This window comes from Hyalella azteca, unplaced genomic scaffold, assembly GCF_000764305.2.
Source record: "Hyalella azteca isolate HAZT.00-mixed unplaced genomic scaffold, Hazt_2.0.2 contig8593, whole genome shotgun sequence".
NCBI classification, from domain to species: Eukaryota; Metazoa; Arthropoda; class Malacostraca; order Amphipoda; family Hyalellidae; genus Hyalella; species Hyalella azteca.
This window is the reverse complement of record NW_025938682.1, coordinates 274,868-289,119: the sequence shown is the minus strand read 5'-3', so window position 1 is coordinate 289,119 and position 14,252 is coordinate 274,868. Positions and strand designations below refer to the sequence as shown.

Below are 14,252 nucleotides of genomic sequence, written 5' to 3'. Positions count from 1 at the left end.
AAGAACTTTTCACCGGNGAATATATATCATTCCTAGGTATCATTCCAAGCATTATGAGCTGTCTCTTATACACATCTAGATGTGTATAAGAGACAGGATCAGGACTGCATGAGTGAAGATCAGGAGTGCAGGAGTGAAGATCAAGAGTGCAGGAGTGAAGATCAGGGGTGCAGGAGTGAAGATCAGGACTGCATGAGTGAAGATCAGGGGTGCAGGAGTGAAGATCAGGGGTGCATGAGTGAAGATCAGTAGTGCAGGAGTGAAGATCAGGAGTGCAGGAGTGAAGATCAGTAGTGCATGAGTGAAGATCAGTAGTGCAGGAGTGAAGATCAGGGATGCAGGAGTGAAGATCAGGAGTGCAGGAGTGAAGATCAGGAGTGCACAACAGTTCATAGAGACCGATGTTGTTCACCATGGAGATTTTTGGAGATTTAAGAGATTTTAGGAAAAAATGCCGAGATTTTTGAAAGATACAACTCAACAATTAAGAAAGTATTTTTGAAATCGTTGTGTCTGGGCCTTCGCAAGTTCACATCAGCGAGAAATAAATTTCGCACTTTTACTCTTTTAAATCTTCGAATTACTGTAGATTATTCATTGCAAGGAAAACTTGAGCTTGTAATTCCACGGTCGAGTTCGAGTCTTTTCTTTCGTACTTTACTGCAAGGTGCTTCCAATTTTGTTGATTAGAAGCCAGTTAGCATCGTAAGCTATATGTAAAGTAAATACAGTACTATCGTATTTCATCGCGTTTCTTATAACTGAGAAGGAAATAAATGACCGGACAATTATACTTGGGCCTTCTTAGCAACGTAAAGCAAAATTTTATGCTGCATGTAGCTGTAGCGTACATTCAATTTTTACTGCCTTTTTCTACATGATAAGTCTCTCATCTGCTCTAAAATGTACATAAAACCACAAAGTTCTTTCGTTATTCTCATAAAATTTGCCGAGCTTTTCAATACGGTACTCTCGAAACGCCCTATAAAAGAATGGCGTCGCTACGTGATCAGTTTCGGCGTCCAGCAGAGGCTGTCGTATTGATCGTATGGGGCGACGCCCCTAGCGCAACAGCTTGACGGTCCGTCCGTCCGAGCCTGACTCAGCGCCGGAGATCGATCCGTGCGTTTCCGGAAAAGTCGTTACCAGTTCCGGCATCCGCTTTGCTACCCTCGTTGAAAGTGTACGCGTTTTATAATTCTTCTATTATAAGACTTGCTTGTAATTTACGAAATACGCTGCTTTGGCGATGAAACTAATACTTGGCTAATGGCTATAAATTTGAATACGTGTTATGCATTCAATTCTTTGGCTCACTTGAATTAAGCAATTAAGTTTGTGATTTGATTTAAACAGTTTAATGAACGGAGTGGGTAACTATTTATTGTAAAAAAGTTTCAAACAATCGATTGTTCGAAACGGCGAAGCCCTTAGCATAAATTTGTTTCTTTTAACTTTTAGACACTTTTAACGAAACGATTTTGGTTCCTGTAAAGGCTGTTTCTTTCGTTATATCTCTGAATATCTGCTAAAGTTTTAATTTATACGATAATAATATCGAGTTTCAATGAACACAAATTTTTCTTAGTGCTTCAGTGTTTCGATCATAAAAATTCTCGTCAAGCATAACGCAGGTTAAATATATAAGCTAGTATATCATGCGTCTATGCATTAGGTTATCTTAAATTGGAACAATTAATTGCATATGTGGCCATCTAATATTGTGTACGTTCCTATTTAATAAAATTTGATTGGTTTTTCGTGATCAAATGGAATGTTATTTACGCCATTTGTTTTGTAAGAGTCAGAACATCTCTTCGTTTTAGCCTCTTCAAGCATAACGCAGGTTAAATATATAAGCTAGTATATCATGCGTCTATGCATTAGGTAATCTTAAATCGGAGCAATTAATTGCATATGTGGCCATCTAATATTGTGTACGTTCCTATTTAATAAAATTTGATTGGTTTTTCGTGATCAAATGGAATGTTATTTACGCCATTTGTTTTGTAAGAGTCAGAACATCTCTTCGCTTTAGCCTCTTCTGTCGTCAATACGTATTTATCCACTGCCGTTTTGCCTCAATCTTAAATCTGTGTAAATAAGTAAGGCGTCGGTATTTAGATTATTAAACACCTCGTGATGCGATAAAATTACATGAAATTTTTCACTACTTCCTAGGGATTAAGTGTTGTGCTAAAATTTACATAATTTCAAACATTTCTCACCGAGTGAAGTTTGCGCTCGCACGCTCTACATTCCTCGTACATCGAGTTCGCTATACAAGCCGTGGCGGCGCAACATGGACGCGCGTGTTAAGCGTGGGAACACAGCAACTCTTAGCTGCCTCGTATGTCTTGGCGGCTGAACAAAATTGCCTAAGGCTACAACACTCAGGCTTGCCGGCGTGCGTCTGTTTATATATATATTTCTCTCGCTGTCCTTCGTTCCTTCCCTTCAATCTCGCCCTGTTTCTCTACTCCCGCTTTGCGTCATCTTACCGCCGTCTCACTATATGATGGATGGGCTAAAGCCTGACCTCCAAGTCTGTGTCTGAAGCCGCGGTGTTCTAGTCGCGAATGAGAGATCGATTTCTGGTTAAAATTATCATGAAGCTCACGATATTCTAGTTCATTTCTTCATTATTGTATCAATTAAATTGTGGTGTTCACGTTTATTATTGCTATTACTGACAAAACCAATTTAAACTATCATTTATCATAAAATATTTAGGGTTCCGGAGAAAAATTAGGAGCTTCAATGGTTGTTACATATATTCAGATGTGATCGTTCTTTCGCATGTCTCAGCCGTGTGCGTTCTCAATTTTAAGTAACAAAACTTCGTTTTGTTTTAGATACTCGAACGATAAATTGATAAAAATCTTTTGACTTCATCGGGGTTTACATATTAATTTTCCCGGAATTATTACCTTTACCAACTCAGGAAACTTTTATATAGCCGTTAAAACAAATTCAATTGTCTACATGTCGTTGGTGAGCTGACGACTTGAGCCTCGCATATGAAATACTGCATCTGCGGATTGTATCGATCTTCAATTTATTTAATTTATTTAAGTCATTAAATTGGAACTTAATGTTTGAACAGAATACTTTTTAACGTCTCTGTGCATCTGGCGGCTATGAGTTATTTTTTTTTTGTGGATAAACATTGCTGTTATTCTGATTGAAGCGAGTTTTCGTGCTTAAAAAAGTATCATTGTTTTCTAGCGACAGTTTCTTGTTTCAAATTATGTCGGTTGTTACATATATTCAGTCGGTTGTTACATATATTCTATGTTTTCTAGCGACAGTTTCTTGTTTCAAATTTGAAACAGTTTCTTGTTTCAAATTATGTTCCAATGTACCTCGGTCAAACCACCATCATTATAAATAGTATTTATTTTTTAGCAGCTCTAAGAATTTCTAATTAATCTTCGTAAAGTTCTTGAAAATAAATACTGTAACTGCCCGTTCTCACTTGGTAACCGATAAAATACTCAATTTATGTATCATTCTTCAGTTTATGCAATTTAATATTTATTGAACTGCGTCGGTTACGCTCAGTGCTGAGGAGGTTCATCGAACTGATGTATATCACTGTCGTAAGTTTCCCCGACTACCCGTCACGTTGTAGCCACAGAGAAGCTTCCTCTTCTTTTGTTTGCACTCGTAATCCCCGTAAAATAGTTTGGAAAGTTTCCTCCGTGTGTCCGGAGGTTGTCACCAGCTTGTCGATTGCTGGCGCGTGCGTTGATCATCTCGCGAGGATCGTCGAAGCGTCACAGAATTTCACTGCTGGAGAGCATCCGTGCGTGTAGGATCCTTAATCGTGCGACGAAGCTGCGCCTGGGACACGGGACTGAATTTTCTACGATTAAATGAATGTGATGTCACGCTGAAATTTGCTACGTACTTCTGTTAATTATTCGTGCTGTCGATATTTATTCCAATTGTGACAACATCAAACCTGATCTATTTCAAACCCGATATTGGTTTAACATAGATCAGGTTTGATATTGTTACAATTGCAGTAAATATCGACAGCACGAATAATTGACAGAAGTAGCAAAATTCAGCTGTCGTGAAGCTGAATCAAAATGATCTGTCGTGAATGCGATATCGCACTGAATTTCATTAATTGTAGCAATTATTCCTGCTGTGGATATTTACATCAATTGGAACAATATTAAGCCTGATATCACAAGTTACTGCTATAATTATTTGCACTCATTAAACAGTAATGAAAAAAATGATATTTTGAATTCCTGCTGTAAAATTTGACTTGAATCTTTCCGATATTTTACAAGATGTCGTTAGTTCATACTTTTTACAACACTTCTCTTTAACTTCACTTCTTGTTTGTCTGTCTGTCTGTCTGTCTGCTACAAATCTTGTAAGCGAAATTTAATCTTAAAATCTCATCACGGTCATATAGTAGCACCTACAATTCCAATCCACACAATTTTTCCCTCGTATCCAGAGTTTGTCCAAGGATTGTTTGTCATTTTCTAAATGAAAAACCTGCAATTAACCATAGCAAGGAGGGGTGATTCGATCGTTAGCTATTGCTGCGAGGTATTATACTACTTCTAGGGACACGGAAATGCATATAAAGAAATATATTTACTCTACTTAAATTCTCGGGTGGATATCTGAACATCGAATTGAAATTCTCTGAACTCGGCGTATCTTCCAAGAAAATTCATGTGTTTCCATCACATTGTGTCGAGTCATAAATTACGACTTTTGGCCTTGTTTTGGTATATTTTCTCATTTGGATTCTTCGAGTTGCCTAATGTTTATGCTATAGGCTCGCCATTAAAACCTTTGCCAGTATTTAACATGAAACATATAAATAATGTTTATTGGAGCTGATATTTATTCATTTCATTAAACGCAAGCAAATTTTATTCTGCGCTCAACTGCCTCTTGAGTTGAGTTCAATTGTTTGTGGGTTTTAAAAAATGATTACTAATCCATAACCATATGGCTTTGCAACGATACGATGAGCAGCTTAATTTACGTCTACAGTATACTGATAATTATAATCGCTGGTAAGCAAGAAACAGTGTCCGTGAATGGTGATGGCCTTGTGATAGTTTTTTCACTCACGGTTTCGGATGCTTCACCGTTACCTACTTTACCAGCGCGTCAGGATGTTATTCATCGATGACCCTGAATATAATAATTAGCCTTGCTAGGAACTTGCCATTTCAAGGGAAGTTTAAACCAAGGTTTTAATCGGCGCTGATTCTAAGGCGGTTTTAACCGAATACTAATATCTAGAAATAAAGTCTTAGCGTTAAGCTTGAAAAATTCGCTCCGAAAAGTCGTTTCTCTGACTATGTGGCTTACTGGTACGGCACAAATTCCACGAATCTAGTTCTTTGTTGCTAATGCATGTATAAATGGACCGGTGGTACGAAGGTCTTGTTTTGCTACATAGCGAAGCAGCGATGGGCGTCTCCTTGTTACATCTTTGCTGCTCATGTCACGCGTCATCCACTAGAAGCGATTCATTTTAACTTGGAAAATGGAAGCCACTTGAAAAGATTTGTCTTTTGATGTTTGAATGTGTCATTTTCCTAAAGTAAATGCACTGAAGTGTCTATTTTTACTGAAAAATATTTGCTTTATTAATCTTGTTTGACCCCCACAACAAATTCTTCTCAGTATTCTTCTCAGTATTCTTCTCAGACTCGCAATCGTAAAATTATATCATACGTATAATATTTTAAACAGAGAAACATTACGGTCGATTCTGAGCAACATTCAACATTACGACCGCCCCTGATCAACATTCAACATTACGACCATCCCCGATCAACATTCAACATTACGACCGTCCCCGATCAACATTCAACAATACCCGATTGTTTCTGATCAACATTCAACACTACGACCGTCCCTGAATTTCTCCACCGTTCTGTGAAGGCTAAACACGATAGCGCCTCATGTCTCAGGCTGCTCGTTTGCCTGGTGCGATTAAGTCGACGACCGCTGGCAATTTCGAGACGCTGGAACCTCGGTCTGCATTACCTTGTGACAGGAAATCGCTTATTAACTGGGACAGGTTTGCAAAGTCTTGATTCAGAGTCCATTGACTCATCATGACTTATGTGCCTTTGATTTGGGTGGCCGGCGTCTTGTCTCGCAAGGTCCATGGATGTTTGTAATAAAATTTGTTACTTTTTAATTTCGAGTCGAAAGTTTTGTCACTTCTGGAACTGGCGTTTGTTGTTGGCAAGCAGGAATAGAGATGAACTGAAGATTTACGAGCATGCATCGGCCAATCGATGACACTAATAATAATGTATTATATCTTATTAAACTTTTGAAAATTGACATATTTAAATGACTTCAAATAAGTTATTTCAGTGGTCCCCGACCGTGAACTGCATTTCGGTGCAGCTCAGCTAGCGTCTCTTCGTCTAGCTCATTATAGAATATTGATGTTGGGTAGTCACGCTATCTAATGACTCCAATTTGGCAACCGCCAAGCAACAACCGGATTGATGGGAGCGCCATTGATTATCGATTTGTACTGGTTTTGACTGGGATGAAACGGTATCTAGTACATTAACAAGCTGTTCTGTACGCATAACTCAAGTATATTGTATGTTGTTACGATATGAATTAATCACACACTGAGTTTCATTATATTTTGCATTAGTTTTTTTTTCGATCCTCATCCACAGTCAACTTTTTAATTTGAACAAACTGTTACACATGTTTTTTAACCATACTAGTTTGTTAACAGCGGAAAGAGTCTTAGCGTTGAGAAAAGCTTATCTTGGGTCAACTGAACTGTTTCCTGGAATGGAATAATAATGACAAATTTTATATTTGCTAGGTCGTCCATGATAAAAAAAACTGTAAAAATCGTGAAAATATCTTATGTTCCCAGCCAAATAAATAATACGCTAACAAAAAGGATGGTGAGACCGTTAGAGAGTTTAATGTTGAGGTTTTGAATTTATGTACGCATCATTCATCCCAACCCTCAGTATTGTGAATGAAATAATTGTTGTAACAATTTTGGACTTCATAAAATATAAATACTCTTGCGGTTAAATTTCAAGATGAATATATTTCGGTATAAGTTATTTACCAAATGTTACCCGCTATTGTTAAAAAAATACTAGTACATGTAATTTTTTTCGCAACTTTGCCGTAACGGAGCAGTCGTGCTGCTTCATGTTCTTCAGTCTATCTGTTCTTTGATGTTGTTCTTGCGAGGAGCAACAGATGCAAGCGGTTCGCAATAACCGTTGATACTAACACCTGCTATGCTCTCGTCTCCCGCGGAAACGTACGTCTGTCACGTTCAAATCATACATTCCTGGAATTACTTACTGTTTATTGTGCCTGAATTGACCGTTGAGTATCATCTGATCAATCTACTGATCGTTCTTCATTTAGCATTGATCGTTTTGCGAAAATACATCAGCCGTGAAGAGGTCGATCGTCGCAGTTTAAATCGTTCAATAAATGCTGTTACTGAAAATCTCACGGAAAATTGATAATACCTGCAAATTCATTTGAATTCACGTCTTATCAGAAAATGAAGTTATTCCGTAAAATGTATTAACTTTTTCTAAAAAAATAATGAAATATGGAGCATAATTTTCACCTGAATTTTTACTGGTAATTAAACTGAAATGAGTTCCAATTAAGGATTTCACCAGGTATTTCTATTTAGAAGAGCCTTTGAATCAAAAGACGCCATTGAGGAGGTTTAGAATGATTTGACAGGTTTGTGTCCATGTACAAAATCGTCTGTCATTCATGACCATGGTATGAAATTTCTCTTGAATTTCATCAAGAGCCATAGAAAGTTTTTCTTAGTATGTGTATTAGCCAGCACGATAAATAGAAATATAGAATAGTATAGCCCGAAAATTTTAGATTCGGGCCATTCTAGATCGTATCTATAATGTATCTTGCTATTATCAATATCTTAAATTTAATAAATTTGCATGGGATCACGCGGCATCGTAAGCAAGGGCTGAATTGCATAAGAAACACCCAATTTTACTATCACTTCGGTAAAAATTGCAGTTAATATCAAATGATAAATGTAAATACATATGAATTTCGACCTGGGTTTAATTGGGTTCCTGATTGAACATGTGATTGAACGAGTCTCCTTTCAATTCAGATTACTAATTAAATTTGTGAACAATTATGATCGCCGAAAAGAGGATTGGTATTTGGCCGGTGGAGATCAAATTGGTCATGCCGTGTTAATCAAATTTAAAAGATTTAATCTTCTTAGCAATGGTATGCTATAACCGGTCTATTAGGAAGATTCACTGTTGACATAAAAATACCCCTTTGTGACAATGGCTAATTAATTGACGTATCTCCGGTATTTCATTTCGGCTGATGAATGAAGTTCAATTATTTTATTAATCTTTTATTATGTTTTTATTCTCAAGTTAATAAATATCAGTAACGCCAGCACGATCACTCGGATCACCCCGCCAAATATCGGTAACGCCAGCACGATCACTCGGATCACCTCGCCAAATATCGGTAACGCCAGCACGATCACTCGGATCACTCCGCCAAATATCGGTAACGTCAGCACGATCACTCGGATCACTCCGCCAAATATTGGTAACGCCAGCACGATCACTGGGATCACCGCGCCAAATATCAGTAACGCCAGCACGATCACTCGGATCACTCCGCCAAATATTGGTAACGCCAGCACGATCACTCGGATCACTCCGCCAAATATCGATGACTGCTGCACGATTCGCGCTCCCGCGTTGCGGTAAAGCGCGCTGTCGTGATTTATCTGACCGAGTTGAGCGACGCCCAGCGTTCGAAAGTTGTGCTCTTGAGTTTCACGGCGGTCTACCGATGACTTGTATCGGGGACACACTGAGCATGATAATAACTATGAATGTTTACCGGTAATGCAAGTCATCCTGGACAAAAAAAATGCAAAGTAAGGAAGAATATTTCCATGTTGCAGCATAATAACAACCCACGAATTTTGCTGTTACTGCATGTAATCATGCTTAATTAATGCAAAGTGAGGCAGATTTTTGCTATGTGCATTCTTGCATGTTCTAACGTGAAAGTTTGCATACTCAAAAGATTGATTTTACTACCTGGCAAATCGGAGCGAAATGAATCAGGATCCTGTGTGTGGAGGTTCATGTCAATCATGTGTGATAACCATGTTATAGATTCTAGGTATCTTCTCCACGAATATATATCATTCCTAGGTATCATTCCAAGCATTATGAGTGTTTATATATTTGTTAAGCAATATACACGTAAGTTGAATTTATGCCTCTACCCGATTTGCTAATTTCGAAAACTCCGATAGAGTTAAAAAAAATTTTCGCTTCATAAGGCACTGTGCAAAAATACTGAATGAGTTTAGTTACGTTTGGCGAGTGATTAATTCAATTCTGTGCAGTTTCTGTGCTCATGACTGATTTCTCAATGAAATAACATGTCTGATTGCTTGATTATTCCCTTGACCGGTGAAAATTTTTCATTGTCATTCCATGCTTTATTTACAACACAAACCGCCGTTTGTCGTTTTCTGCAGTAGAAATACGGAACCAATTTTTCTTTATTTCAAATAGACAATTAGTAATAATAGTGAATAGGTTAATAAATTTTTCTCATCCGCAGCAGTATTGTCGTTTTTTCATGTTAAACTGAGTGAACGTCCTGGTTTTAAAGAGAAGTTACATTATTGAGTTGCTACCTGCGTGGTCCAGAACTTATAAGGTACCATTTATCTTGTCTCTTTTTAATATGAAACGTGACCTGGTATATCATAATCAGTTAATTTCAATATTTTCTTTTAGAACCTAAATTCAATTTTAAAAAAATCGCAATGAAATAATCTAAAATTCGGAAACCTATTTTTTTCATTCGTTCATCGGAAACCTATTGTTTTCATTCATTGTGTTTAACACTTTCACTCATTGAAACTCATTGTTTCTGAATTTTTATTTCTGATTTTGATTTATAATTTTCTATTTCAGAGACCCGCCAGAAGACGGAGGCCTTGGCAGCATCAACCGCCACCCCGACACAGCGCATGCGCGGCTATGCAACTTGTCGCGCGTCTTGCAGCACATCATCAGGTTCTCACAAGTGAGTACACTGCTGCCTAACGCCTACGTGTACACTGTTGCCTGCGCGTACACTGCAGCCTTCGCGTACACTGCAGCCTGCGCGTACACTGCAGACTGCAGCCTGCGCGTACACTGCAGCCTGCGCGTACACTGCAGCCTGCGCGTACACTGCAGCCTGCGTAGGTGCGTACACTGAATGCCTGCGCGTACACTGCAGTGCGTACACTGCTGCCTGCGCGTACACTGCTGCCTGCGTAGATGCGTATACTGAATGCCTGCGCGTACACTGCAGCCTGGGTACGTGCGTACACTGAATGTCTGCGCGTATACTGCAGCCTGCATAGATGCGTACACTGAATGTCTGCGCGTACACTGCAGCCTGCATAGATGCGTACACTGAATGCCTGCGCGTACACTGCTGCCTGCGTAGATGCGTATACTGAATGCCCGACGGGCGCTTACGCTGCGCGCCTATGAATACGCGAGTCGTTTTGCTATTGCATATTGTTTTACGTGTGGATTTAGTTTTCCTTCTAGAATGCTTTTGCAAATTTTCATTGTCTATAAGTCTACATAATGGAGACATGTCGCGGCACTTCAAAAACATTCATGATGAAGTAGTCGCGAGGCATTTTCTCCACTGAATTTTACTGTGAATTATAAACGTATCGGTGAACATCAACCACATTGTTGGCTTATCTAAATTTTTGAATAATTATTGAGAGCGTTCGTGATTGGTTGTGTACCTAGCTGAAAATACTAACATTTTGAAAGCGACACTGCATGGCGTGCGAAAGTTGACGTTACTGATCAGGGCTGCCGAGTTACAGCAAGACGAGTAAGTGAACCGGTCCTGCAGCAACTTCTTCTACAAATTTAATTAAAATCAATTAAACTAGCGCGATTTTTCAATGTGAATATTTGAATAGATACAGTGTTACTGAATTTTATTGAATACTTGCTATTGAATTGTGCTTATGTTGAATAAGTATACCTCGTAAATTAGCACTATTTGTTAATACTGCTTTTTTCACCGTGCTGATATCCTAGAACTGCCAAATGTTTGAATTGTAGCAGTTGTGCGGCATTTCAATTTAATTTCCTTCGATAGAGTGGTTAATTGTGTGCTACTCGCGGTTTCGATAGTGACGTCAAATTTCAGAATATTTTAATTTCATTGATAGTTGCCACCTGAAGAGAACGTTACTCACACATTTATTTGTTGAAGTGTCGCTTGCTGAAATGTTTGAAACTTTCGCTGCCATGTCAGGTCGCCTCGGAGTCTGCCGCTCTGCTCGTTTTTCTAAAGGAGACATTCTTTCTTATTTATAAATTTACGTCGCGCTTTTTTCTTCTGCCAAGATGTACGTCTTCTGTTCAGTTGTGTTTAATCGGCAAAAAATATCTAACCGAGGGGTTGACTGAAGAAACCTGATCGTATCCGGCGTAATGTTCACTCTCTATTTTGCGTAATTTCAGATCACGTAGAATGGCATCTATTATTCGGTGCTTTTAAATGACATATGCGCATGCCTGCCTACATTTTAACGCAATATGAGCGAAGGCTACAAATTTTTGGTGCGTGTGTTTTGCAGATGTTGGTATGCTCTGTGTTGTTTTGAGTTGCACAATCCACTCAACCTTAACGGTTTGTTAAAATAATTTTTTGCTACTAATGAAATAAAAATAATATAACCAAGAACTGTTTGAATAATTCTGCTTGGTAGAACGCTGAAATGTTTATATGCTTGGAATTAACATTTCTCATGAACGTGTGTTCATGAGAAATTAATAAAGTTCATGAATAAAGTTTGAACATAGAAACACAATATAATCAGTTCATCATTATGTTGGTTACTTGAATGATTTTGAGGAAAACCAAGAAATGTGGACCAAAATCATGCTACAAGCTTCACTTTGTGTTGAATTTTGTCTCGTTTTGCCGACATGTCGCTCTATAATGAGGCACGAGCGTCTGCTTAGCTGATGCAAGGTGTCGTTTAACGGGCGTTTTAGAAGTGCCTTACTTTCTAGTCATGCCAATTTACGAGCCAAACTTTTATCTTTTACAGCGAAAAACTTAGGCGCACCCACTATAATGGCCGGAGTTTTGTCCCACTAGCTGGCAAGTAATGCACATGACCATGGAGCTCATTCGAACTTACTGGCCCAAATCGCCCATTTAAACGGAGGTTTTCAGCGGATTGTATTCCATCAGCCTTCACGCGGCGTTTCAAAAAGATTTTTGATCGTTACCGCCACTAGAAAAGTTTTAAGACCTTCGCTGATAGTGAAAAGTTTCCGTTAAAATGTGGATTGAGTGACTTGTTCGAACGATGATCGTTTATCTTGCACTTGGTCGAATAACGAGTTCGATAGTTCTTTGTTCAGAGATGTGGGTGCATTACGGAATGCAAAAATGATTAAGAAACGCTTTAGGCGTCCAGCAGTTTGCATTACTAGTCAAATGCTATTTTTTATGTTGCTTACTTTGTTATTGTCTCGACGATATTTCATATGATAATGATGATGTGTATAATATGATGATGATTATAATAATAATAATATAATGACGATAATTTTACTTGACGCTTACACGGTCAACATCATCATCCTCACGGTTACAATCATTATGTATGATGATCACTCGATTATTGACTTCATGACCCAAGACTTGGATCGAAATACACTTTTATGGTTATTCTAGTTCGCTTAATGCACTGTAATAACAATAATCATATATTCTTGATTGTTACAGATGTATTTATGTTTTTACGTTTTGTACTCATGAAATTAAATAATACTTTTCTAAATTTTTTTATTAAGATTAAATAATTTTTTCGGTCGTTGACGACTGAAAATAATTGACGATAACATAATCGGAAATTATTCAGATTATGTGTATCTTAATAATATGTAAAAGCTATATTCATGGATATTTAATCATTGGTATTTGATGAGAATTACTGACGCTGGTATTTCTGGAACAACAAATACCCACTTTAGTTTGAAATGTAACCATTCACGCCATTTGTCTCCTATTTGTCTTGAGGCGCACTCGTATTTTCTCCTCTTGAAATCCATCAGCGCGACAGTGAGGGTCGCTGGTCTCTCTTACGTGTGGAAAATGACGGCCTATAACAATGGCTTGTTGTGAGACGCGTCCGGTTCCGCGGCACCGAGTCACACTTGAGGCTGTGTTAGACCAGGGAGGAAACAATGCCAACTTTCCGTTCATATGAAGCGCCAATAAGGTGTGGGACAGAGCCAGTTGTATTTCAATTCATTATTCTGTTGTTCAAATGGGGTAGGAAAAATGTCCATCACATTTTTCTGCTCATTGAAGTTGTTGATAAAGTGTGGATCACAGACGGTTGTATTTTATTTTATTTAGTGCTGCCAAAATTAGGGTATAAAAATGTCCAGCATTTTTTCTGTCTATGTAAATTGTGAAAAATTTATAGTTCAAAGGCAGTTGTATTTCCATTTGTTATTTGCGGCTGAAATGGGAGTGGATTTAATGCAAGTGTGCCAATGAAAAATTTCTATGCTGTGATGATCGGTGCATAGTTATTATCCTCATGTACGCTCATACATGTTTATTCTAATTTATATTGTTTCACTAATCATTGTTAAAATAAATGTGAATAAGTGATTTTTCCATTAGGGCTGGTGGGTGCAATGAACTTGAAATTGAAGGAATTAACAATTTTCATATAGGTACGCTCGATCATCGACTATAGTGTCATCAAAATGATCGATGTCATTAAAACCTTACCAATCACTTGAGAATTAATTAGCCTCAATTAACCTTAAAACTTCTTGAGGTTTGAGATGGCCGTCTCTGTGAATTTCTCAGCTGCACTCATGCTGTAGTTGGTTCGCCTTTGCTGATGGCATTTGGACCAGAGCTAAAGCACCATCTATAAACTGCCAACCTCTGAACTTGGAATCGCAAAATGCCTAGTTTTTCGAGCCTATTGTGCAACTCAAATCGCGCTGTCACAAACATTTCTTTTTCGGCGATTTGACACACTCTAGCTATACCCTTATTATGAGAATTTCAAGTACAGCGCAAGAATAAATAAAATTTAAACACGGGTTATATTTCTCCTTAAATTTCATAGGGCATGTTAAATT

At 38.1% G+C, this 14,252-nt stretch overlaps 1 protein-coding gene across 1 annotated transcript in view; it reads left to right on the top strand.

The window, feature by feature from the left end:
• LOC108674281 (girdin) overlaps positions 1 to 14,252 on the top strand; it is a 123,961-nt gene that overhangs the window by 11,748 nt on the left and 97,961 nt on the right. Inside the window, exon 3 of the mRNA XM_047881685.1 lies at positions 10,020 to 10,131. Coding sequence (XP_047737641.1) covers positions 10,020 to 10,131 — 112 coding nt within the window. The remainder of the gene's footprint in view (positions 1 to 10,019; positions 10,132 to 14,252) is intronic.